Source organism: Acinonyx jubatus, chromosome X (genome assembly GCF_027475565.1).
Source record: "Acinonyx jubatus isolate Ajub_Pintada_27869175 chromosome X, VMU_Ajub_asm_v1.0, whole genome shotgun sequence".
Lineage (NCBI taxonomy): Eukaryota > Metazoa > Chordata > Mammalia > Carnivora > Felidae > Acinonyx > Acinonyx jubatus.
In genome coordinates, this window is record NC_069389.1 from 94,208,734 (window position 1) to 94,235,678 (window position 26,945).

Here is a 26,945-nt window from a genome sequence, read left to right on the forward strand (position 1 = left end):
TCTTATCAAGGAAAAGACCAAAATTGTTGAGCCCTTGGACTATGAGAATGTCATCACCCAAAGGAAAACCCAGATTTACAGCGACCCCCTCAGAGACCTGCTTATGTTTCCGATGGAAGACATATCTGTGAGTTCGCAAGCACTTTTTTCTTTTTTGTTAATCTGAGAGAGAGAGAAGGCGCGAGTCGGGGAGAGGGGCAGAGGGGGGAGGGAGAGAAAGAGAGAGAATCTTAAGCAGGCTCCATGCGGAGCACCGTGCTCAACGTGGGGCTCGATCCCATGACCCTGGGGCCGTGACCCGAGCTGAAATCAAGAGTGCGAGGCTCAACCGACTGAGCCCCGCCCCCCCCCAGGGGTCCCCACAAGCACTTCTTTAAAGGAAAACCCTCGCACTTTCCAAGCTAATTCTTACAGCAAGAATGTTCCTTTGCCTTCTAGATCTCGGTGATAAGCCGTCAGCGCAGAACAGTGCAGTCCACTGTACCAGACGATGCTGAGAAAAGAGCCCAGAGTTTGTTTGTCAAAGAGGTAAGACACTCAAAGTCCACAGAGTAATTATCACACTGAAACAATATCCTTCCTTTACTGTAAACGGGAAATAAAATTACTATAATTCGGCAGGTCTCCATTGCGAGTCTAGGGGAGGCGAGAGAGGGGATGCAGCTTAAATACCGTGCCAAACGGCATGGGTTCTTGGTTTTTCTCTTTTGGATTTGAACACCCTCTGGACTTGGAGTGACAGTTGTTCAAAAGGCTGTACGAATTGGGATTTACTGCTGCCAGTTGGGTGAGGGAGACCGTGTTCATCCCCAGAGGAAGATCCCAGTGCCGACATCTTCCAAATGATTTTTGGAAGTCTGTCAGCTTACAGCGAGACTTTAAGAAGCTGGATATGTGTGTACTTTTTAATGTTTCCAGTGAAGGATTTCTGTTTTCTTTCAGTGTATTAAAACCTATAGCACAGATTGGCATGTGGTAAATTATAAGTATGAAGACTTCTCCGGGGACTTTCGAATGTTGCCATGGTAAGTGGAGAATTCAACGGAGACTCTTCAAGAGGAGAGTTGCTCAGCGGTTTACCTTTTTTCTAACCACTTTTGAAGCTTCTCAGTTGTAATTTGTAATAAGGCAAAGCCGTAAGCAACCCGCGTGTTTGGTAAACGTACTTTGGATAACTGAGTATGTGTTTACTTTGCTCATTGAAATTCTTTCAACAAGTAGGAGTTTGCCTTTTGGCCTAGATGCATCTTAGAATCATCTTTATTTGATTCTGGATAATGCAGTGAGCGCTTTCCAGTGGCGTCAAGGAAAATGCTAGAAGGTACTTGGCTTAGTTCAGTGACCCCAGACATTCTCTTTTTTTTCTTAAAGTGTATTTATTTATTTTGAGAGAGAGAGAGAGATTGAGAGGGAGAGCGTGTGCATGAGGGCGTGCGAGTGGGGGAGGGGCAGAGAGAGGGATGGGGGAGAGAGACTCCCAAGCAGGCTCTGCGCTGTCAGCACAGAGACTGACGCAGGGCTCAAACTCACGTTCCGTGAGATCATGACCTGAGCCGAAATCGAGAGTCGAAAACTCAACCGACTGAGCCACCCAGGCACCCCAAAAGCGTATCTCTCTCAGTTGAGTTGACTGACCGCCCTGAGCATACTGGCCCAGGAATCAGTTCAGATCTTCCTTGTTAGAGTTCAACTCCTCTTTCTGCTACTTACTAACTGGATCACCTTGGGCCGGTCACTCAGTCTCTTTGAACCTCCCTGCTCGCCCTTTCTTCATCTGTACTACTACTGACCTCGTAGTCTATCTGTCCTATGGGAAATGTTTTCAAGAAATAAGCTGTCGTGTAGCCCGTTGGGGTCTTCAGAAACACTTTCCTAGGGGAGAAAACAGTCCTCAAAATGTCCTTTAAAATCGAATCCCAAGACGGACGACCAGTCCAAGTTCCTACCGCAGACAGAGGGAAGAGCCAGGATTACACCGTGTTGCTTTCTGTCCCGGCGAAAGACAAGCTTCTGCCACCACTGACAGATTCTGACACACCATCTTTGACGACTCTGCTGTCCCTGACAAAATATCTGGCCTCAGCTGTCGCTTTGCGGCTGGCTGTGCCTGTGCGAGTCCGTATACGAAAGGTAACATACGTTGAGTCAGAGGGGAATATCTGAGTTTGGCAACGGGGACAGAATCCGTCCTCCTTGTGTCTTGGCATCTTCTTGGTTGTAAAGGAAAGTCTGCTCGTCTTGCTTTTATCTTCCTCTCAGTTCTCGTCAGCATCTGACATAATTCTCTTGCGTTTTCAGCAAGTCTCTGCGACCAGAAAAGATACCCAACCATGTGTTTGAGATTGATGAGGACTGTGATAAAGATGAGGTAAAGATGGGGGGCCCCCCTGCACTGCTTTCCTCAAGGTCGCTTCTGCCGAGAGAGACTTCCATGGGAAAAGATGAGGGACAGAATGGTTTTTGAACGATCTGCGGCCAGCTTTCAACAAAAATTTTTGTTGTTGTTGTTTTTTTACCAATTGTTGCATTTCCAAATGGAGTTTAGGAAAGATCAAGTGAAATGGGCTGGGATTTGACCATAAGCATGTTTCCCCACCTGTGGGACGAGCTCGTGGAGTTGGTTTTCTCCGTCTGGGCACGCGGTGTGATGATTCATCTGGACTCTGCTCCCTAATAGATCCCTCATGGGACAGATGGCCCGGATATCTGTGACATTTTTTTTAAAGTTTATTTATTTATTTCTGAGAGAGAGCTCAAGTGAGCAGAGGAGGGGCAGAGAGAGAGAGAAAGACAGAGAGAGAGAGAGAGAGAGAGAGAGAGAGAGAGAGAATCCCAAGCAGGCCCCCCACTGTCAGCGTGGAGCCCAACGCAGGGCTCGAACCCACGATCCATGAAGTCATGGCCTGAGCTGAAGTCAAGAGTCCGATGCCCAACCGATCGAGCCACCCAGGCGCCCCTCTGTGACACTTTGAGGTGCAGCTTGACTGTTCACTTAATGCAGAAGACCTTGCCAGCTCCTAGGATTCAGTAAATACTGAGTACCTACTGCATACATGGCACAAAGCCTTTCATTCCCTGGTTTCCAGTTTCCAGTTTAATCGGGTACCTTTCCGGGGGTGGGGTGGGGGCTTTATGCTTTAATTAGCAAATGGGGGCAGGGCCTAGTTTGTGTCCCCCAACTGTTTGATTGGACGGCTGGCCGTTTCACTGATGGTTTCTGCCCTGTTTCAGGATTCGTCTTCGTTATGTTCTCAGAAGGGCGGTGTGATAAAACAAGGCTGGCTGCATAAAGCAAACGTAAATAGCACCATCACAGTTACCATGAAGGTAAGAAGTGCTTCTTATATTATTTCATCGTTGCAAGGATATTGTCATGAGGAGCCTGTGTAGGAGAAAAATATTTCTTTTAAAAAAATGTTTCCAGTGAGCCCTATAGCCAAAACAAAACAGAACAGAAGAAAACTTTACTGAGGGGATCCTCACAGAGGTATCGGATTTTCTTTTATTTTGTTTTTAATTAAAAAAGAATTTTTTTTAATGTTTGTTTTCGAGAGAGAGAGAGAGAGAGAGACAGAGACAGAGACATAGCATGAGCAGTGGAGGGGCAGAGAGGGAGACACAGAATCTGAAGCAGGCTCCAGGCTCTGAGCTGTCCGCACAGAGCCCGATGTGGGGCTCGAACCCACGAACCGCGAGATCATGACCTGAGCCGAAGTCAGACGCTCAACCGACTGAGCCACTCAGGCTCCCGCAGAGGTACTGAATTTTAAAAATCTGCAACCTCCAGGATAAATTTAGAAGTGCAACTTTTTAAAGAAGTGTAATTATTCTGAGTCAGGAAGTTGAAGAAGGAGGCTGTCATTCAAACTATACCTCAATTAAAAATAAGAGAAATTTAAAGAGGAGGCTGTCAGCTGAATGAAGATAAAAGCTTTGAAACAAAAGGGCATCGCAGGTTCCTGTTCTGGAAATGAAGGTAATGAATGGAAGGGCAGGGTAATCCGTTTATTGAGCAAATACTAATTTGGTGCAGATTATATGCTGGTCACTGAGGGGAAATATATGGACGCCTAAGAGGAGGTCCCCGGCCTCCAGTGGTGTCCAGACTGGATAAGAAGCCTAGCAAATTTACTACTCTACAAAGCGGTACCTTAGGGCTGTCAGAGAATCGCAGCGTTTTGTAGTTTGGCCCGAACAGCGAGTTTGAATACGGGGCTTCGTACGAGATAAAGGTAGAAACAGAGGGAGAAAATTGGGCACGGTCTTGAATGCCTGGGGGCATGAAGTTGGCTTTTGTTCCAGGGGCTGTGATGAGCCGTCCAAATCCAGAGGTTAAAACTAACAAGGTCCTTGAAGAGTCTGAGCAGAAAGGCAAAATATTGTCTGATAACCAAATGTAACTGTTCGTTCAGATATTCGCTATAAGATCATGTGGTTTGCTGAGGATGATTCACCCTTCCGTTAAGTATCGGAGGTCACATCATGGTTCTCCCCTTTCGTTTTCAAGCCCCGAACATGATGAATCCCAGTTGTAGGATTGCTTCCTGCGTGTCCCCTGCACCTCACCAGGGGCCTTAGCGCGTGGCGATGAATCCATGCGTCGAGGACTTAATATGTTCCAGGCGCCATAACGGACTGTTTTGTGTTCTGTATCTCATATAATCCTTGTGGCGGCCCTATGAGAGAGGTCCTCTTTTCATTCTTAGGGTACAGCTGTGGAAAGTGAGCCACAAAGAAATTTAGTGGTTAACCCAAGGCCACACGGCCCCAGATGTCCAGCTGAGTGAGTGAGACCGAAGTCTTTATGATAATACATCTCCTATCAGAATGATCAGGTTCAGAAATGCATGCGTGAAGGCCATAATTCTGTGCGGCTTGTCAGAAAATGGTTCCATGGGTTTTGATTCCGCTCCCAACATACTCAAAATATTAAAATGTTCTATCCATACTTCAACTGTAGCCCAACATGACTCTGATGTATGGAAATCTGGATTCATGAAACAAGACCTTGAGGAATTAATACCTTTACAGAACAATTCACCACAGGATTCTTTGCAATGGTGAATTACTCTAATGCCTTTAAATTGTAATTTGCTTTACCTTCAACTTTTCTGGAGCCCATATACTACACGTCAAACTGCAGTTGCCTGTAAAAAGTACATGCTTTTAATTTTCCTCCGTAATTTGTGAAGCACAGACTGGTTGATGTGGTAGGCAGAATAAGGCGCCCCCCCACCCCCCCGAAGACGGCCACCTCTTAATCCCCAGAGGTTGTAAATGTTTCCTTACGTGGCAAAAGGGAGTTAAGATTGCTAATCAGCACATAGGGAGAGTAGCCTGGGTTATCCAGGTGAGCTCAGTGTAATCACAGGGTCCTTAAAAGTGGAGGAAGGAGGCAGAGGAGGGACAGGGAAAGGGTAGGGGGGAACGGAAGCAGGGTTAGAGAGAGACGCTCTCTTGCCGGCTTGGAAGATGGCGGAAGGAGCCACTGGCCAGGAAATGCAGGCAGCCTCTGGAAACTGGAAAGGGCAAGGAAATGGGGTCTCCCCTAGAGATTCTAGGAGGGAACTCAGCTCTGCTACACCCCTCGATGTAGCCCAGCGAGAGCCACGTCAGACTTCTGACCTATAGAACCGTGAGAGAATACGTTTGTGTTGTTTGAAGCCCGTACGTCTGTGGTGATTTGTTGCAACGACAACAGAAAACTAATTCAGGCAAGTGGTCCAAGCTTGATGGTTTAGCGTCTGTATTATCTATCCCCGAGGTTGCAAAGTCCACCACTCACAGGGGCCGGGCAGGGACCATAAATTCATGAAGCGGGGGGTGCGACTGAGGCAACTTGGTGACCACATGGCCTGGCTGAAGGGGACAGCTGCTGCTTGTCTCCAGCTAATTGTCGGGCTGTTGTTGCTGAGCGAGGCTCTTTATGTTGCCTCTTTTTTCACCCCAGCTGCTCATGTTTTGGCCACTTCTTTCTTCCTTTCTTTCTTTTTTTTTTTCGAACTTCTACCACACAGTAGGCCAAGAAAGGAAAAGAACAATAAACCGAAGTGACATATGTGCTACACAGCTCTTAAAACAACAACAACAACAACAACAACAACAAACGAATAGGGAATAATTTGAAATCGGCCATAATGAGATTTGGGAATTGTGCCGGGTCACGGATTTCACTGATCCCAGCTAGTCTCCATTATGGATGCTGGCCGTCCATTTTGGATTTCTGGGAGCTGAATTACACACCCCGTGTTCTTCCGGTTTTACTTCCTAAGCAGTAGTATTGGATTTCAGGATTAATCACAGCTAGGGTGGGCAGAGAGGAAGGGTCGGCCAGACTCCGTTAAAGGTGTCTGAGGGGTTTTGCCAAGATAATTTGTTGCTCCTGTGAGAATTGTGTTTTAACTGTTATTTAGTTCAGCGTCATGAAAATTGGTTGAAACTCGTAGCGTTTACCGCGCCCTCTCTATGGAAACAGAGGGCTTATGGAGAAGGGTCACGGGGGAGGGGGACGGTGTTGGGTGTAGGTAGCAGGTTCGTAGTGGCCAGACTGGAACTTGGAGTGAGGGCCAAAGTGGAAGTCTGGGCCTGTGAGCTGCGGCACCCTGGGGGCCTCGGGCCTGCACCCTTAGGTGGCGGATCAGACACGTTCTTCCTGGTGCGGGCCTGGACTGGCTCAGACATAGGAGAGAGTCTAAATCTAAAGATGGGGTGAGCACTGACCCAGCTCTTCGAGAGTTGGCAAAAGTCGAGACAGAGGCACTGAGGCAAAGGGCTGACGGTTCATGAGCCATTCTGAGAGGAAGATCTCTTCTGTATGTGTTTTTATTATGTTAGCCTTTGACGTGAAGAATACTAATGAGTCTCCTAAGCAAACGGGAAGATGAGTGGGGCATGTGATTATCTGAGTTATTTTCCTCCTACCGGAGGCAGTGTCACCATCGGTGATCCGGGCTCCCCGGCCGGCTAGCACGTCTAGTCCGCACCGGCGAGAAGCTTTGGCGGCTTTAGCGATGAGCACCACAGGCCTAGAGCTTGCAGGGTTGAGAGCAAAGAACCTTTTCTGTCACACAACTCAAGCTTTGATAGCCCCTCCGACTGACAGGAGACTCACCAGGAAGCTCCAACAGAAGGATCTTGGTATGAATCATGACTCATTAGCCAATAACAGCCTATGGGAGCCATGTGCCTTCCCTTCTATTTTACCTGTGCCTCCTTCGTGTGCTGTGGCTTGACATTGGCCTGCAGATTCCACCGGGATCGACACGGATTAAAGTTAGAGCAGCTTGGTACCTCTCCGGGTGACGTGTAAATTTAAGGGGCTTTATTCATCTAAAAACTTCTGGGTTTTAAAAATTATGTAAGTTAGTCCTTTGGCAACTTTGAAATTATGGACGACAGCTGTTTTTATAAGCAAGCTCGAGTCCTTTCCCTGGATGTAAGTAGTCTCCACGCCCAGTGTGGGGCTTGAACTCCCGACCCGGAGATCAAGAATCAGATAGCCTACCGACTGAGCCTCCCAGACTCCCCCTTTTCCTGGACTTTTTGACTATCAGAAATAAGGGAATCTAATGGCAAGGAAGGGAGAGATGGAGTCATGAGAGAAGGTGGAAAGAAAAAAAAAAAAAAAAGGAAGGAAAGAGGGTTAGAAGAAACTCGGCAAGGTCCAGTAGATAAAAGGGAATCAGAAGACTCCTACTTTAGGGGCGCCCGGGTGGCTCAGTGGGTTAAGCGTCCACCTTTGGCTCGGGTCATGATCTCACAAGTTCGTGAGTGTGAGCCCTGCATCAGGCTCTCTGCTGTCAGCACAGAGCCCACTTCAGATCCTCTGTCCCCTCTCCCCCTCCCCTGCTCATTCTCTCTCTCTCTCTCTCAAAAATAAATACACATTAAAAAAAGAGGCTCCTACTTTATAAGGTTTTTTGAGAAAGCAGCCACATGATCTGTCATGTGACATAAATAATGTAGCTAAAGTCATTCATATATAGGCTGCTTCAGAAAGTTAATCCTCCCTAGCGAGCTGCTAGACAGTTTTGCAAGAACATTCAAGTTGATAGTGATGGGCTCTATGGAAAAGGGGCCGGTGAAGGAGCTAAGCTGATTTCTTCATATGCGAAGACTAGGAGACTCCTTATTTATGGAATAAAAATGTGCATTTTCCCCAACACACGCCATTCCTCCAGCTCCGGTTGGTTAAGATCGTGTCTATATCATTTTCTGCCGTTGTCATGATTTTCCCTGAAGTGCTTGCTGAGCCTCTCCGTTGTTGGCTGGGATATTAGTCGTGAGGAGCCCAGGCTGCAGGAAAGCTGGTCATGATGTGCATTAGGGCACAAGTCACAGTTCTCGGTGCCTGATCGCTTCCTTTCACCGAGGAGGCTGCTGGCGTCGCGCAGCTCTCGGGGGTTGTCTGTTCGCAGCGACTATTTTACTCAGAGCTTATGATCTGCTCTGCTCTTGGTGTTCATGTTAAAACAAGACAAGCCTTGTCATCGGTGATTAATTTCCTCAATTTGTACTTTCTAGTTAATGAGAACACACCCCACTGCCACTCTTCAATTCCTGGAAAAGTTTTGGAGAATAGTTTAAGATAGCATTGAGAATAAATGATCTCTTAGACAGAAACGCCAATCTTGACAGAAACCTGTTCATTTACATTCTCTCTCAAGTAACCGCTAGAAACATCTGCTTTTTTCAGCTCCTTTCCATATCGGTGGAGGCAGTTTAATGTGGACTAGATAGCTATGATGTTGGATTTGACCTTCCGCTGGTATTTAGAGCTATTTTTCCTAGGGGATATAATGATCTATGGAATAGGGAAGAGTCTGATCTTGAGGGTGGTTTTTCATTAAAAAAAAAAAAGGCAGATTCTTGGCCAACCCCTGGGACACCCACCTTTATGCCTCTTCTTGGCTCAATTTGGTCGCATTCCTCTAGTTCCTCCTCCCCATTCTTAGCAATTAAACGTTGAAGTGTCTTGGTATGTTATCGGGGTTGTAAGTTCAACTGCTTGATGTATGACTCACTTCTGCTGCCCCCTCCCCCTTTTCTTGTTTGCACAAAAGAGAGCCATTTGTTATATATCCAGAGTCAAAAAGTCCTCACTTATTCTTTGACTGTTACAGGAGGGTTTTTTTCCCTTCTGTGTTGGGAGAACAACAGATCGAGGGAGTTCTACCCAAGAAAGAAAGCACATACGATATTAGAAGAATTTCTGGGAGGCCAAGGTCACTATGTTTATTAGAACAAACAGATTGTAGTCATTTTATGGGTAAGGGATTTCTCACTAATGTGGTTAAAAAAAATTTTTTTTAATGTTTATTTATTTTTGAGGGAGAGAGAGTGACAGAGCATGAGCAGGGGAGTGGCAGAGAGAGACAGACAGACAGACAGACAGACCTAGAATCTGAAGCCGGCTCCAGGCTCTGAGCTGTCAGCATGGAGCCCGATGCGGGGCTCGAACTCACGAGCTGTGAGATCATGGCCTGAGCGGAAGTCGGATGCTTAACTGACAGAGCCACCCAGGCGCCCCTCAAGGTGTTAGCATTGCAAAGGGTAGAGAGAAGTTTCACGTGCAGAACTTAAAACCTATTCAGGGAGATGAGACACCCAATAAAAATGGCATACAGGGTGCCTGGCTGGCTGAGTCTGTAGAACGTGTGACTCTTGATTGCGGGGTGGTGAGTTCGAGCCCCACATGGGGCGTTAGAGTTTACTTAAAAAAATAATATATTGTTTAAAGGTGGTACAGAGACCAAGTGTTCTGTGAGGCCAGCTCACTGTGATCTGAAGTCAGAGGAGGCTTTTTGAAGGGGGTAGGGCCTCAAAGGAAGGAAATCAGGAGGTGGGTGTTGGAGGCAATATGTACCGGGCAGGTGTGTTAGGGGAAGTTGGCTGGTCTTGGGAGGACAAATTTCATTGGATCCATTGGTGTCGCCCCGTGCCTCAGTTTCTCCTCTGTAACATGAGATGATAATAGTAATCCTCATACAAGGTCGTTAGGACGATTAAGTGCTATATAATATGAGGAAAGCACTTAGCCAGAGACTGTAAGGTAGTAACCCCTCCACAGATGTCAGCCATTTGTATTATTTTAGATTATTTAGATTTAGATTATTAGGAGGCTTGTGGGAACACCTTGAATGTGGGATCGGTCATGTGCGCCCTACCCTGTGGGTGATTGAGGGTCGCCAAAAATTTGAGCAGGGCCGTGAACCACTGAAATAAAGCTGATAAAGTAACCCGTCTGCAATGAGAAGGGCGGATTTGTAGACCTTTCCCACTAGACTTCGCTTCAGACTAAATAGTTAAAAAAAAATGTCCGGTGCCCAGATATGGTGGAGTTATTTAAAAAAAAAAAAAAGCTATTTGATTTGTAACCAGTTTCCCAGAGGGTAGGACTATAAAATGATAAAGTGAAGAGAGATAGGTGATTTATTAGGTTGCCAACGTACTGGTAGGGGTTCTTCAGCAGGATTATGCTCCTGACATTCTGGTATAATTAACTGCAACTTGGTTTTCTGAGAAGTCCTGGGGTTTTCTTCTCTCTTGTTTCTGTCGTCTTGCTCTCCTGCCTTCTCCGCTTCCTCGCTGCCCCTTGTCTTCTGTTCTGAGACATCAGTCAAGTAAGCTTCTCCAGCCCCGTTCCCACCATCGCTCCTGGCCCACCTGCTTTGCCTACCTACTTTGCTAAATCGTTCAGAGCATTCTTTCTCAGGGCTCCTGGTTCATGTAATCCAGCAGTAAAGAAATCACCCTCCAGGTAACGCACGTAGGTGAACACTCTTGAGACTTGGTGTATCGCATGATAAAAGGCTCTCCTGACTTGAGGATACTTCGTGCTCGAACTTTCCTACCCTCCATCTTTGATTCAGCTGAGTGACAGAAAGCCTTTGTTCTGGCTCCAGAAAGGGTCATGTGGTAAATGTTTAAAAGGTTGTCATCCAGACAGCTCAGGGTTTTAAGGAGACTTGGCAAGACTCGATCCCAGGGAATTACCTCTTTTGGCTTCCTTTCTGTGTTACTCTTCTGGGTGGTCTGAGTGGGCCACTGGTAGGATCCAGGCTCCTCACTGAATAAGGTGGGACAATTTTCAGCTGTGTCCACCATCTAGGAAAAACAATAAAGGCGAGGAGGAGGAAGAATACGGACATTACAGAGAAATACCATTCTATTGGATGCAACCATTGGAGAATCTGTACTCGGGAATGAATTACTCATTCATTCATCATTTCTTTTGCAAACTTGTATTGAGCCTGCAGGTGCCGTGGTAGGTACTGGGGATGTAGCAATGGATGAGATGTGGGCCTTAGCAGACTAAAAGTGCCAGGCAGTGAATAAACAAACGGATGAAGAAGATATATTTGGATAGCGATTGCTGGTTGAAAAAGATAGAATGTTGTGCCATCACGAGGGCAGGTGGTCCTCTTAGAAGTGACAGAGTGAACTGTGTGGATATGGGGAGGAAGAGGATTCCAGGCCAAGGAAACAGAAAGTGCAAAGACCCAAGGGCACTTGCGTGGGGTGTTTGAGGAACAGCAGGTAAGCCGGTGTAGCTCAAGTAGCATAATTAGAAATAAAGCCCAAGAGGTCATCTGAGGCCAGATCACGTACATCATCGTAGGCTCTGGTGAGGGCTTGTGGTCTTCGATGGGAAGCCATTGGAGGGTTTGGGCAAGACTTTCTTTGTCATCCTCCTAGCCTTCTGATTCTAGTTCTTTTTTGTTTGTGTGTTTATGTATTTTTGAGAGAGAGTGCAAGCAGAGGAGGGGCAGAGAGGGAGGGAGACGGAATCTGAAGCAGGCTCCAGGCTCCGAGCTGTCAGCGCAGAGCCCGACGTGGGATGTGAACCCACGAGATCATGACCTAAGCCGAAGTCGGACATTTAACCGACTGAGCTACCCAGGTGCCCCTGATTCTAGTTCTGTCCTTGACTTGCCTATGTCAACTTGAGTGAGCTCTTGGTCGCTCAGTTTGCTGTTAAGTAAAGTGTGGCTAATTAGCTTATTATCTCCAGTGACATTAAAAGAATTAGCTGTTGGTTACAAAGGACTTGAGGGCTGCAGAATGAGAGGTATGAGACAGAGAAATTGCCACTGTTTGATATAGTCCTTATTTTATTTTATTTTATTTTATTATTTTTAATTAAAAAAATTTTTTCATATTTATTTATTTTGAGAGAGAGAGCATGAGCAGGGGAGGGGCAGAGAGAGAGGGAGAAAGAGAATCTCAAGCAGGCTCCACACTGTCAGCACAGAGCCTGACCCGGGGCTCGATCCCAAGAACCGTGAGATCATGACCTGAGCTGAAACCAAGAGCCGAACACTTAACCGACTGAGCCACCCAGGCACCCCGATATAGTCCTTATTTTAACAGCTCCCCAGAAGTTGAAACCCGACATAGAGCCCAGACTCTTAGGATGAGAAGAGATCTTCCAGATCTTTCAGATCTGTCGTTGCAGAGCCTGATTTCCATAGAAATGACTTAAAATTCCTTCCTGTATCAATTGCATTTCGAGCCCGTGAGAAATTGCTTGGAGAGGGTGGCCCCTCCCCTAGGAAGGCTGCTGTGTAACTTGTTCAGTTTCGATACAATTATTTGTGGATTGTGGAAAAAAAAAAAAAAAAAGGTCGTATAGATCCCGTGGCCGGATCCCATTTTACAAGTGAGGAAGCCGAGAAGCAGAGTCTTGAGGACAGCTTCATGCTGGTGAGCAGGCGTGCTGGCCGAGAATCAAGGTCGGAGGATTTGCAGGCATCTGTTTTCTCCCCGGATTCATGAGCTACCTACCTCAGTACCCCCATTTAGACATAATTGCAATGTTACAGGAAGTGATTTACTGTAATTTCAGATCCCTTTCCCTCTCTATTGTAATGATGTGCTTTGCTAATATTGGAAGTGGCGGCTGCCACAAAACGTCTTTGCTTGGTGAGGCAGCTGTACGTGAAAAAAATTTCGCGGACTATAATTTGACTCTGTACCACAAGTGTTTTGCTCTGTGTTTTCCTTTCCCTTGCCACTCTCTTTGTTGTTGGCTATGGACTCTGCAAGTGGATTCTACTCGAGTTTTAGGTTTGAATCACAGGTCAGATTCTAACGGGGTTGTAATTTTCACCTGGGAATTGAGCTTTCATTTCATAATTACTGTAATAGCTTTGAAACAGGGGTGTTTTGTTCCTTTGGGTACAGTGTGTCGTTTTAGGTTGTCTGGTCTCATCATCTTCATTTATTTATTATTTTTAAAAATTATTTTTGTTAAAAGTTTTTTAAATGTTTGTTTTTGAGAGAGAGAGAGAGAGAGACACCAAGCGTGAGTGGGGGAGGGGCAAGGAGAGAGGGAGACACAGAATCCGAAGCAGGCTCCAGGCTCCGAGTTGTCAGCACAGAGCCCCATGCGGGGTTCGAACCCATGAGCTGTGAGATCGCGACCTGAGCCGAAATCGGAGCTTAACCAACTGAGCCACCCAGGCGCCCCGATTTTTATTTTAGAGAGAGAGCACATGCAGGGGAGAGAGGGGCAGAGGGAAAGGGAGAGAGAATCCTAAGCAGGCTCCATGATCAGCATGGAGCCCGGGCTGGTAGGGCTCAATTCCACAACCCTGGGATCATGACCTGAGCCCAAATCAAGAGTCAGATGCTCAGCCGAGCCACCCAGCACCCCTGGTCTCGTCATGTAAATAACAGATATGAACCATTGTCATGAAAATAAGCAAACATATACAGTTGACTTGAACAGTGCAGGGAAGTGGGGAACGGGTTAGGGGCGCCGACCCCCTGCGCAGTGGAAAATCCCTATGTAAGTTTTGGCTCCCCGAAAATTTAATTACTGATAACTCGTTGACCTGAAGCCTTATGGATAACATAGCCAGTCAATTAACACATATTTTGTATGTGATATGTATTCTATACTGTATTCTTACAATAGAGAAAAGAAAATGTTATTAAGAAAGTCATAAGGAAGAGAAAATACATTTACAGTATGGTAATGTGTTAAAAAAAAAAAAAAATCCATGTGTAAGTGGACCCGGGCAGTTCAAAACCACGTTGTTCAAGAGTCAGCTGTGTGTATGTATTTGTGTGTGTATAAAATCAGCACTGTGATTAACGTTTTCCTTATATATGAATCCAGGTTTCTTCAGCTATAGCTCCTGTAAACTTAAATGTAGGTGAATGAAATATGAGAAGTATATATTCTCATATTGTGAGATCACGCACACACACTTTCTGTACCTTCGTAGTAATATTTGCTTGATTGGCGTTGCAAAACAAAGTGGTAATTTTCTGTTTGGACTCCTTACTGTTGATCTGCAAACCCACATGGCCGCTCCCTGAAATAGAAGCCGTAGCATTTACCAGTCTAACCTGTTAGGGTGTTCCTCGCACTGGTATATTTTTGTCATTCGTTCTAAAATCAGTGATACTGAAACAAGTCGAAATTAATTACGAGCATATTATTTCTCTTCATTGATTTTCCTAAAAAGAAATGCCCCTTAAAATGTATATATATTTGCTTATTCATGCTATGGAAAAATAAATTGTTGGCATTTCAAATACTTGGCCAGAAATTGTCATTTTCGAGAATGATCTTGCCAAATAATACTCTTTCCATAATTAAAGTTCTTCAAATAGTCTGAGACTGTACTGGATAATCAGATGGGTGATTGGAAGTGGCAAGCTTAAATCTTAAAGCCAACTTCTGTAAGGCAAGAAGCATAAGAAAGTGCTTCCTCAGTAATCGCCAAGAGCCTGTGTCCCAGCCTTTTTCCATTCCCACCCATTCCCATCCTGGAATGATGTCCTGGAATTTTACCAGAACAGATGCTTGACACAGTCTCCAGGCTGTGACTTATTAAAAGAAGCATAGGCTCATCAGAGAGCTCCAAATCCCCCCTTCCACCTCTTTGATCAGGTCTAAGGCTTCGTAAGGGAGCCTAGAGGGCCAGCAAGAACAAATCCGACTGTCTACCTCCTTCTCCCCGTTCCTGTGGGTTTTGCTGTGAGTTGGTAGTGAAAGGTTCCTCCGTAACTGTTGTGAATGCCTGATTGCAAATCACAATCCCATTGGGCTTATTGACTCAGATCTCAGCATTCTGGGCACTCGGGGGACAACTGGGAGGCAAGCAGTGACTCTCCCTGTTTCCCTGCAAGTACAGTCTAGGCTGGGCTTCCAGAAATGAGGACATGGAACAATATAGGCGAGTCCACTAAGGTGTGCAGGTGAGATGAAAATACATCATGGGGGCTATGTGTATGTATATACATTTTGTATTTTTATTTTTTCGCCGTACATGTCTGTCTTTTTCTTCAAACTTCTAGAATATTTTTGTATTTGTGCTTGGATTTGTGGTGATGTGAATGGAATTATGAGAACCCACTCATGGTTTTGCAATTAACGGGGGGAAAGGACGCTACAGTGAAACGGACAGTGAGCCAGATACAAAAATGCTTTATAGACTTGACTTTTTAAAAAGCTTATTTTCAGTTATTTTGAGAGAGAGAGATAGCAAGCAAGCAGGGGAAGGGCAGAGAGAGAGGGAGACAGAATCCCAAGCAGGCTCCGCACTGTCCGCACAGACCCCCTCCCGTGGGGCTCGAACTCACAAACCATGAGATCATGACCTGACCCAAAATCAAGAGATGGGCGCTTAACTGAGCCACCCAGGTGCCCCAATGCCTTGTCAACTTTAAAGTGTTAAAACAGGGGCGCCTGGCTGACCCACTCAGAAAAGCACGTGACTCTTGATCTCGGGGTTGTAGGTTCGAGCCCCAAGTTGTGTGTAGAGATTCCTTAAAAATCTTTAAAAAAAAAAAAATAATAAAGTGTTAAGATGTGTTAAAAAACAAAAAAACAAAAAAAGGTCTTCTCTAGATTAACTGAGAGGAAATCCCTTGGCTTGAAATTTCTCATCTGAAGAAAGTGAAGATAATTGTAATTCCTGATAACTTCTCAGAGTTGTCTGAAGATTGTCCAGATGTAATGACTGTGGCAAGCCCTTCAAGGTTTTTAGTTCGAATAAGCTGTTCAAATGCATTGTATATGTAACAAATGTATCATTGCTGGGTTTTCCCCTTGTAGGTATTCAAGAGACGGTATTTTTACTTGACTCAACTTCCTGACGGTTCATATATTCTCAATTCCTATAAAGATGAGAAAAATTCAAAAGAATCTAAAGGTTGCATCTACCTGGACGCCTGCATCGACGTTGTTCAGGTAAGGCTATAGACGTTATCTTTTCTTCTCTTTCTTCTTCTTCTTTTTTTAAATGTTTATTATTTTTTGAGAGAGAAAGAGAGCCCACGCATGCCTGCGCACGTGTGCGTGCACACACACACACGCACTCGCCAGGGAGTGGCCGAGAGAGGGAGACAGAGGATCAGAAGCAGGCTCTGTACTGATGCGAGGCTCGAACTCACGAACCGTGAGACCATGACCTGAGCCAGAGTCGGGCGCTTAACCGACTGAGCCAGCCAGGCGCCCCTCCTTCTCTTTCTTGAAGAGGGTTATCAATCAACTATTAAGAACGTCAGCATTTTTCTGTCTTGGTCAGTGGCATCTCCATCCACCAAAACATTTACACTAGGAACCTGTTCTCGCTCTGTGCCAGTATTCAGTCGGAGTCTGGCTCCGAAGTGCTTCTTGATCTCTTCCCTTCTTGCCGTTCCCTTCCTCTGGTTCTCCTTTTTGTCTGCTCTTGCCTAGAGTCTTGCCTTCCTGCCTTCTGATTTGTTATCTTGTGGCAGCCCATCTTCCTCAGACATAGATAGGGTCCTTCACTTGTCTACTTAAAACCTCTTGGTTCTTGATTTATTATCTTGCAGTGGGAGAGCTGAACCTCTTACTGTGACCTTACAGGTGATTTGGCCTCACCCCGCTTTCTAACCTCATGCCCCCTGCACCCCTTTATACAGCTCATGTTATGCTCTACTCCGCTCATGTTGGGATTAGAGGGACTGTCTCTGTCCCCTGTAATAATTAGCAGCGTTGTGGACTGAGTAGAGGCTTCACAAGTGTTTGCCGATTTGAATTACTGAGGGGGCATGGACAAAGAGGCAATGGGAGACAGGGCAGACAGATGGCGTAAGTAGGAAGTCGATTGGTCAAGAGATGGAGCCATCACTACAGAGCCAGCTGATGAAGAGGCAGGAGATGCTGGTTCAGTGTCCTCATCCTGCCTGAATCTTATTCTCAATCCCACTTACTATGAATTCAACTCAAATGAGATTGTCATGCGGATCAAATAGAAAACACTTTAAAAAATAACAAGATCTGGGTCGCCTGGGTGGCTCAGTCGGTTAAGCATCTGGGTCTTGATTTTGGCTCAGGTCACGGTCTCACGGTTCATGAGGTTGAGCCCCATGTCGGGCTCCGCGCTGACAGCATGGAGCCTGCTTGGGATCCTCTCCCCTCCCTGCCCTCACCACCACCGCCCCCACCCCCCCCACCCCCCCGCCCCGCCCTGCCCCTCCCCAGCTTGCACGTGAGTCTGCATACGTGTCTGTGTGGGTGTGTGCACATGCACGCTCCCTCCCTCTCTCTCAAAATAAACGTTTAAAAAATATATCTTACTGGAATAAAGAAGGTACGTGATTCCTAGATTTTCTCGATTAGCTCCAGTCCAGATTGACCGCCCTTTGTAATGTTCCCAGCCGCTGCTTTCTCCTTGCATTTATGATTCCCCCTCCCAAATATGTTCATATATATAAATCTTGATGATTTGCTACCGCCGTTTGATTTCATGCTTTGCTATACTTTGAAGATGAGAAGGAGGAACTTTGTTGGTTCCTTCTTGAATGATGACCACGTGGTGGAAAATGACTGATTCATGAACCTTTCTTGAAATTAATGCCGAGGTAGTGGGGAGCGGGGAGAGTGTGTCATTTCTTTTGTCATGACAGAGAAGGTGGTAATGTAAAAGAATGTGTCATCATGTTTGAGGAGAGGAGGAGGCTTTTATTTTCCTTCTGTGCTAGTATTCAGCATAGGTCATTCCCATAATTTTTACCGAGAGCCACAATTTAATGTGAACCAACCATAGTCTTCTTTTATGCTATTGTGATGCATTTCATGTTATGCACAGTAACGTGAATTAGGTATCGAAACCTCGTTTTATGGTGTGATATAAAGCAAGTGCCAGGTTTATTTCAAAGCACATCGAAGCTTGTTTCCAAGGGCTGATTTTGAAAATCTATAAATATGCAAGAAAAACTTTAAGCAGGGTAGAAAGAATTAAAAACATTTGCTTATTTTGATGCTGGTGGTTCGATTCTCTAGATGGGAAAAGGCCTTAAGTGATAATCCTCAGTCAACAAGTCATGTCTTAATGCCAACTTTGTGCATGTAGCACTGTGCCCAGTATAGAGGGGAATAAAAATGGCACATTTGACATGGTCATTCATCGTCTGGGAGTTTCTATTTCTTGTTGAAAGAAGCAATTCTTTCATGACAGTATTGACGTGCATGTGCTGAGCAGAGGTAAAAAATAAACTATTGAAATCTAATATTGAAAAGGTAACTAACTGGACACATGCTTTTCCTTTTTCTTTTCTTCTTTTTCTCTAGTGCCCCAAAATGCGCCGTCATGCATTTGAACTCAAGATGTTAGATAAGTATAGCCATTACCTGGCTGCTGAGACTGAGCAGGAAATGGAGGAATGGTTGCTAACTTTGAAAAAGATTATTCAGATCAATACCGACAGTTTAGTGCAAGAGAAAAAGGAGACGGTAGAAACAACACAAGGTCAGAATTTTTAAATGATTCATTATCGAGGTAGAGCTCTTATCTTTAGTCCACGGAAATGTCCTTTGTGTAGGGTAAATACAGAACTCTTAATCTTGAAGGTTGACCTACTTCCTCATTAAAAGTGACTATGGAGGTTGATAGATTTTCTTTCTTTTTTTTTGTTTTGTTTTGTTTTGTTTTGAAGAGTTGATGTTTCACGGGCTCTGACACATGAAATATCACCAGACTAAAACGGATAGGGAATTCATGGCAGATTGTCAAAAGTCCATTAAAGTTTTCCCCATGCTTTCATAATCAAAATTCTTTGCAGTAAATCTAGTAGGAGAGGATGGGGTGGGAGAGATAGTTAGGATATTCTTCTTAGGTGATTAGTAATGGTCTGCATGGTTTGGAACATCTGCTTTTAATGAATTTGCAGAAGATGAAACTAGCAGCCAAGGAAAAGCCGAGAACATCATGGCCAGCTTGGAAAGGAGTATGCATCCGGAACTGATGAAGGTACATCTTTCTTATGGCAACTTGCCTTCAACCGAGACAGTGCAGGATTAGCTATTAGTTTTAATGCTGGATTCCATTTGGCAATGTCATTTCTAAGTTAAAAACCACAGCAAATTAGTGAAACAGGTAGAGATTGTAAGAGAAAAGTTACACTCCTACAGTTGGATTTACAAGGGCCTGCTAACGGTGTAGAATATCTTTTTTTTTCCCCCCTAGATGGCAGGAGGTACTGTTAAATTTTTGTGACTTTATTAATGTCACTCATAAAATAAATATTCTTCGTTCAAGGGGTATTGATGCATATTGAACGTGATATTCAGTCGAATGATCTGCATCTGTTAATTTCATGTGAAAATCACGTATTCTGTCTGTATGTAAATACATACATACGTGTATATGAATAATTTCATCAGAGAAAGATTTTGGTGACCAGACATCATTTGTGTTAATTACTCCACTCTTTGAAGTTTGAAATGAGCTAACTTGGAAAGTGTAGAGGCGATTATCCTACCTATCTTAGTAGGTTACATATTTTACTCTGTGGACTCTATACCATAGTGGAGCAGAAGCTTATACCCCATTTATTCATTTAAATCCTCGTTAAACCTGTTGATATTTTCACTTGATTCTTCTTCTTGGACTACTAAATTACATAAGCTTAGAAGTTGTTTTTTTCTACTTGAAATTTACGCTTCTCTTAAAAGAAAAAAAGATAGTGTTTTGTCATTCGTTTTTCTTTTGCATTCAAATCTCTCATATTCCTTTTTGTACTACGGTGGGTTGATCAAGATTCTTGATGTTATGAGAGGCACATAGAAGGTATAAGAACCTGATCTACAGCTTATCGTGGGTCGTAGCAATGGTGACTCTCCACCCAGCACACGTTTTTGTATCTGCATTAAGTTATATGGAACTGGGAAATAGTATATTTCCTGAAGCTCTGTCAGAGGGTAGTTTCACAAACTAGGTATTTTTTAAAAATAATCTCTCCACCCACCACGGGGCTTGAACTCACGACCCCCAGATCTGGAATCGCACGCTCTCCCAACTGAGCCAGCCAAGCGCCCCACCTAAACTAGATATTTAAATGTTATTTAATACTGTTTTGAAGGAAATGAAGTAACGTTCGGTGTGTGTATTTTTAATTTTAGTACGGCAGAGAAACTGAACAGCTAAATAAACTCAGCAGAGGGGACGGAAGACAGAATCTCTTTTCTTTTGATTCGGAAGTCCAGGTATCAATGACCTATTTCTTTAAATAATCAAAGAATCATCGCTTAGTCAGGTAAACAACATCTGTGAAATGTTGAAACCATTGATGTTTTGTACCACCGGGTCATACCTGTTGTTCTGTATTTGTCATGTTCACTTTGAACAAGTAGCTTAACAGCTAACTTCCTCAAGAGGACTGTCACATATGCAAATAGTTTGAGACTGAATACACATGTTTGGTTTTTTTTCCCCCTCCTTCCCTATATTCTTTTTAGTTCATCTCACTCCTCAAAAGAGATAAATTAAAGAACCCTTGAAGATGGTGCTGGTACTCTTTTAACCCATTAAATACAAGTGTGATCCAGAGACAGCAGATCTCTGCAGTATAAAGAGGTCCTATGAGAAATGTGGTTGATTTTCCACTCTCGATGTTCATGTCTGGCTTGATCCCACTTCAAGGGGAAATTAGTGCGGGGATGTGCAGGTTTACGGGCAGTTGCGTATTTTAACCTCTTTCGTGAGAGCGAGGCACTTTTTGTACTAAGATCTGTGCACTTCATGTTTAATTCCATATTTTCTCATTGAAAGGCTGATTTGTTTAAATGGAAAAACTCGACAGTATGTAAGTGTTACAGATATATTTCTTTTTTAAAAAATTCGTTTATTTTGAGAGAGAGAAGAGAGTGGGGCAGGGCGAGGGGGAAAGACAGAGAATCCCAAGCAGGCTCCACGCTCCGCGAGGAGCCCGATGCGGGGCTCGATCTCATGACTGTGAGATCATGACCTGAGCTGAAACCAAGAGTCGGACGCTTAACCACCTGAGCCACCCAGGCGCCCCTACAAATGTTTTTCTTAACATACTTCACGAGAAAATGGAATTATTTGGGGAAAGACGGATTCTTTTTCCACTTTTTTCTAGTGAGATTTATAATGAAAATTTTGGGATTTTTTTTTGAAATCGAAAAGTTTGCATTACATAAATAGCATTTATGTTTTTTTCTCAGTGAAAATAGATCAGAAAAATATAATTTGGGGAAGACTGATTTTGTTTCTGCTTCGCACGGTTTTTTAATTTTTTTTTTAATTTGACATGGGAAAAGTATATAGTCTATCAATAATGCAGGCATTTTTCCTTAATAAAAATACCATATGAGAAAATAATTTTGGAGGAAAAATTTTAAAACATGTTTTATCTCCTTTTTTCTTTCTTTTTTTTTAAAGTTTATTTATTTATAAATGTTTATTTATTTTTGAGAGAGAACACAAGTTGGGGAGGGGCAGAGAGAGAGAGAGGGAGACACAGAATCTGAAGCAGGCTCCAGGCTCTGAGCTGTCAGTGGAGAGTCCGATGTGGGGCTTGAACTCACAAAACCGTGAGATCATGACGTGAGCCGAAACCGAGCGTCGGATGCTTAACCGGCTGAGCCACTCAGGCACCCCTCTCCTACTTTTTTTCCGTAGCAATATTAGATTGCTTGTGTAAGTTATGTGATTTAAATAAAAGGGGGGGGGTACAGTAGGACCTTCGGAGTACTGGTTCTTAGATACTCATTCAGAAAGTTGCTGATTCCAAACAAGCCTGAGCCTTTCATAGAGCCCCGCCGACTCCCCCCCCCCCCCCCCCCCCCCCCCGCCCGCGCCACACGATTGGGCTCTAATTGGACATGTCAGGCTCTTTCCTTGTATACAAAGAAGCCAATTGACTGTGGTTGAAACTCAATCCAGTATCTTTAAAAAATGTGTGGTGTAGTGTTTTTGTGGTCATGGAACTGAACGCAAGCATAAAAGCAGTTATCAGTGAGCTACAATCGTCGGTGAAGAATTCACCATTGCAGTGACACTTGGACGCCCAAAACGGTTGATTGTAATGTAGGGAAGGCAGTGTCCTTGCAGAGAAATCTGTGTCGTATGTGTTGCGTCCCTTTTCTGGGTGAAGTGCCGTCATCCTATGCTGTCAGCCTTCTCTTTTGACCCCAGTACGATGTCTTGAGAGAGACTCTCTACCACCGACCTTAGAGCATAAAGACCACCTCGGCAGACCTGGGGGAAGGTTCTGTGTCCCAGCGTCTGTACTTGGAGGCCTCGGAAGGGAAAGGATTTGGGGGCTGGGGTGGTTTAGTCCAGTTTTCCTCACATTCCGCTGTCTCAGGAAGATAGAAAGGAGAGCAGATAAATGGGCGGAAATTAGAATTGATCTCCATGGCAATGACTGGCCTCAGCCGGCTTTACAGATAAGTGTTCAAGAGGGAGCTGTCTAGTCCCACACATTTGTGCTCGGTTTGTAGATAAATAGACCCGAGAGGAAAAGGGTGCTTTCAGGTACGAATGTTATATGTAGGCCCGTTGAAGGAGGATTTTTTTTGGTCAGTGATGCCGGCTAGGTCAGAAGGGCTGTAATTATCCAAGATTCTTCCGGCACAATACCTGTTTTGGCTTGAATTACTTAGGCAATTGAGAAAAAGCCTTGGGTTTCTTGGCTTGAGCTATCCATATTGGCAGTATATTCTACTCCGATTCACCGAGTCCTTTCCGCCTCCCCGGTCGCCGATCTTCTGGTATAGTGAGCTGTGCCACAATCCATGCATCCCCTCCCGTTGGTGAACACAACGTTAAATCTGTTCGGATATTCAGAACAAACGGACGGACTCCGATCGCCTGAGCTGTGGGAGCCGAGGAGGAGGATTCTAGGAGTTTCTTGGAGGAGGGACAGATTCCTCCCTTGCCGAGAGGAATTCCTTGACTCCCAATATCTGTTTTTAAAACTTAAAAAAAAAAAAAAATTGAAATACCAGTAATTTAAGAAAAGTCTCTCTCTCTCTGGCAGCCAGGGTACAGCCCCCAGCTCTGTGAGAAGCTGAGCTCATTGTTTGTCACTTTTCGAAGCAGACGCCTCTCCCTCTGTTCATCATTTAAACGTAGGTGGTCCCCAGGGTCTAGTTACCACTGACTCCCGAATTCACATCTCCAGCCCAGACCCCTGCTATTTTCCCAGCCACTTAGTAACCTCACTCCAACCGAACACATCCCACACTGAGCTCACCGTCTCTACTCCCCCTCCCCCCATATCTGCTATTCTTTTTTATTCCGCAGCTGAGTTCCTAACAGCACAGTCAATTAGGGACCGCCGTGTCATTCTGGATGCCTCGCATGTCCATTCGTGGCACTTTTGCCCCCCCTGCACACCTCATAAAAGACAACAAAAAAAAAATCTCTATCATCCTGGAATGTATGTTTTGTGGGGAAGGCCCGTCACCACTAGGTACATACCAAAAAAGTCGTGTTAGCAAACTTAAAGCCAATTGACCGGAGACATGAATGAAATTAGGGAGTAAGGCATTCATCTAACTGACAGAACAGCAAGTGCAAAGGCCCTGAGGCGGGAGTGTGCTTGGGGTCTTGGCGAAATAAACAAGGAGGCCAGTGTGGCTGGAACAGAGCGTGGGGGTGGGGGGGAGGCAAGAGTGGTGGGGGATGGGGTCCGAGGAGTTGGGGGAGGTAGGGACTCACGTCCTATAGGGCTTTGTCGGCCGTGGTACAGACCTGTGACTTTTCCAATGCCTTCGATCAGAGTCTCATCATCTCCCTCTAGGATTTCTCTGTCGGTGTTTGAACCTTAGTGTAAGAGCTCTACAAAGGCTTACCGAGTGAAAAAAATAAAATAAAAAGTTCAAATGAAGTATGAATAGAAAACTGTAGGGTTCTGCGGTTTTTACTTAAAGACCTGTATTCCTATGAATCCTCTTTTTAACAAAATGACTTCTTCTCCTCTGTTCTGTAGAGGTTGGACTTTTCAGGAATCGAGCCTGATATAAAGCCATTCGAGGAAAAGTGCAATAAACGTTTCCTGGTAAACTGCCATGATTTAACTTTCAATGTCTTGGGTCAAGTTGGAGACCATGCAAGAGGACCAGCCACAAATGTATGTATGTCATTTGGCATTTCTCTTTTGCCAAAATGTGAATCCTCGTCTTGGGAGGATTCCCGAACGTCTTGACCTATTCAAAACAGCAGATAGAGTAGGGTGTTGACGTTCACAAGGGACATGTCCCCAGAACCTGGAAAATCCTCCTTGTTGCGAATTCTCCCAGAGAATAGGACGGACTTCTTCTGTGACCTGGCCCATCACGGGGTGTCCCCAGGCGGGGATACGGATGCTCTGCAGTCAGCTAGCCTCACTCGTTCTCCTCGAGTGAGTTCATTTTGTTCTTCATCGAAAACTGTAATTAGTAGCTGTCACGGATCATTTGAGTTACTCAGAAATACTTGCAACTGTAAATGTTAAATCACCAAAGAGACGGCGTTTTCTGTCCATCTTTAGTTTTTGGTTCTGGCTTTGTCTTTGAGAAGTATCCACAGTGAGGATTTAGTCCCTTCCAAAGTAGCTGCAAGGCACCAGCAGACTTTCTGTGGATAAAGGGTTAATCTTTATGCCGTTTGGCACAAAATCGCTCTTTGTGACCGGCTTTCAAATGCCATCTGTAGGGAGGAATCGTAGCCTTCCCAAACTGCTGACGGGGCAAAGCTTTTGTCAAGTAATTTGATGTTGATGGATATTAGCACTTATTAAATGTATCATCAAGTAAGCGGTAGCATAACAAAAGGGAAGATTTAGGTCTATTCTACAATATTGGCATTATTTTTCAGTAATGTCAGTAAACCTACCGAGAATTACATTTTATTCATAGAACAATTGGCGTGCTTTAAATGTGCCTTCGGAGTTGGACGCATTAGAAAAACCATACGACTTGTAAAATTATTTACGCCTGACAAAAGTGAACATTTGATAGCCTGTTATTTTAGAATACTCTTTCTTATATGCAAACGAGCCCGAAAGCCATCGTAGCTGTTCTACTCAGAAAAGAGCCGTAATCACCGCGCCTCGAGGAATAAAACCGTTGTTTTGTCGTGTGTCTTCCCTCCCGCACCCCACCGAAAGGTCTTCGCTTCAACATGCCCTTGTTTTCATTCCAGGTTGAACCCTTTTTTATCAATCTCGCTTTATTTGATGTGAGGAACAATTGTAAGATTTCAGCTGACTTCCACATAGACCTGAATCCCCCGCCTGTCCGTGAAATGCTGTGGGGTGCTTCTGCGCAACTGGCCGCCGACGGACACCCGAGAAGCTCTTTACCAGAGTCTTTTATTCATGGAATTGCAGAATCCCAGTTACGCTACATAAAGCAGGTAGAGCGCGATCTTCTAGCGTTCGGAATAAGAAACGGAAAGCCCCTTGGGTGGTTTCATCCGCTCACACGATGCTTTCGTGGGCGTCTCTTGTAAAGGTGTGTGTCTAGATGTTTTCCCCTGGGGACTGACGTTAGAGGGACAGGATGGAAACCAGCATGCGCCGGTAGCGGGTCAGCGAAGTCACCTTTTCAGTGGGACCGTGACGGGACTCTCAGAGGAAGTATCCTGTGAGCTGGACAACGAAGGTGACACGGACAGGCACAGACACACGGCCACACTCGGGCACACTTCTGAGCAAGGCAGTAGGTGCCTGAAAGGCCAGTTTCTCTGAAGAAAGAAATTGACCCGACGATCATCTCCTGTCCCTAATTCCCATTTCCATTAGTAGGTAGCTTGTGTTTGCTTTTGGTTTTTGTCTTGGTGCGCAGTCTTTATTTCAGAGATTTCTTAAGACACCATTAGGTTTTTCCTTAGGTTTTGTTTTGTTTTTTAATTTTTGAGGGAGGGAGAGAGAGACAGAGATTGCAAGCGGGGGAGGGGCAGAGGGAGAGGGGGACACTGACAGCAGTGAGCCCGATGCGGGGCTCGAACTCAAAAAATCATAGGCTCATGACCTGAGCTGAAGGTAGACGCTCAACCGACTGAGCCACCCAGACGCCCCTTCCTCAGATTAATAAAAAAATTTTTTTTGAGTTTTATTTAAGTAATCCCTGCACCCAGTGTGAGGCTCGAACCCACAACCCCGAGATCAAGAGTCACGCGCTCTTCTGACTGAGCCGGCTTTGTGCCCCCACATTAGATTTTTCCTTAGGACATGAGCAGAGGTCACCCCCTTGCAGAAACTTAGGAACTGTGTACAGAACTTTACAGAACAGAGGATAACACTGTAGCCGAAGCCTGACTATGGATCCAAGAATGGAGTTCCCAGCAGACTCCATGAAGAAGAGGAAATTAGGCAAGGAAGGGAAGGTGCCCATCTGAATGAAACTTCGGCCACCGTCAGGGCAAATCTTGTGATGGTCACAGACTGGAGGCTCTCTTTCCAGAAGGTTCGAGAACAACCTAGGGGTTCCATGTGTCTATCTGGCTACACCCCTGGCTGAGGTGCCATTAAGGTCAGTGTCCCTCAAATTCCTGGCCAGCCAACCCCCCTACAGCAAAAGGTCCCCACAGATTCCTCCAGAAATTATTCCTGTCGGTGGCTTGGCAGTGGATGCCCCAGAGCCAGTCTCCCATGTTGTCTGGAATCTGGAAGCTTCATTTGTGAGCTGGCAGTGTTCATGCTGACCCCACATGAATAGGTAGTTTTAA

General features: G+C 45.0%; 1 protein-coding gene and 1 non-coding gene across 6 annotated transcripts in view; one reads left to right on the top strand and one right to left on the bottom strand.

Moving 5' to 3' along the window:
• Nucleotides 1-26,945, top strand: part of DOCK11 (dedicator of cytokinesis 11) — a 195,112-nt gene that overhangs the window by 50,277 nt on the left and 117,890 nt on the right. For all 5 annotated transcript variants that reach the window (XM_027054306.2, XM_027054307.2, XM_053201592.1 and 2 more), the window contains exons 2-12: nt 11-127; nt 439-528; nt 943-1,025; nt 2,299-2,368; nt 3,232-3,327; nt 16,073-16,207; nt 18,557-18,734; nt 19,156-19,235; nt 20,387-20,470; nt 24,226-24,366; nt 25,419-25,631. In XM_027054306.2, coding sequence (XP_026910107.1) covers nt 11-127; nt 439-528; nt 943-1,025; nt 2,299-2,368; nt 3,232-3,327; nt 16,073-16,207; nt 18,557-18,734; nt 19,156-19,235; nt 20,387-20,470; nt 24,226-24,366; nt 25,419-25,631 — 1,287 coding nt within the window. The remainder of the gene's footprint in view (nt 1-10; nt 128-438; nt 529-942; nt 1,026-2,298; nt 2,369-3,231; nt 3,328-16,072; nt 16,208-18,556; nt 18,735-19,155; nt 19,236-20,386; nt 20,471-24,225; nt 24,367-25,418; nt 25,632-26,945) is intronic.
• TRNAR-UCG (transfer RNA arginine (anticodon UCG)) lies at nt 3,662-3,746 on the bottom strand. Its single transcript has one exon. It is a non-coding gene; the product is annotated as a tRNA-Arg (tRNA).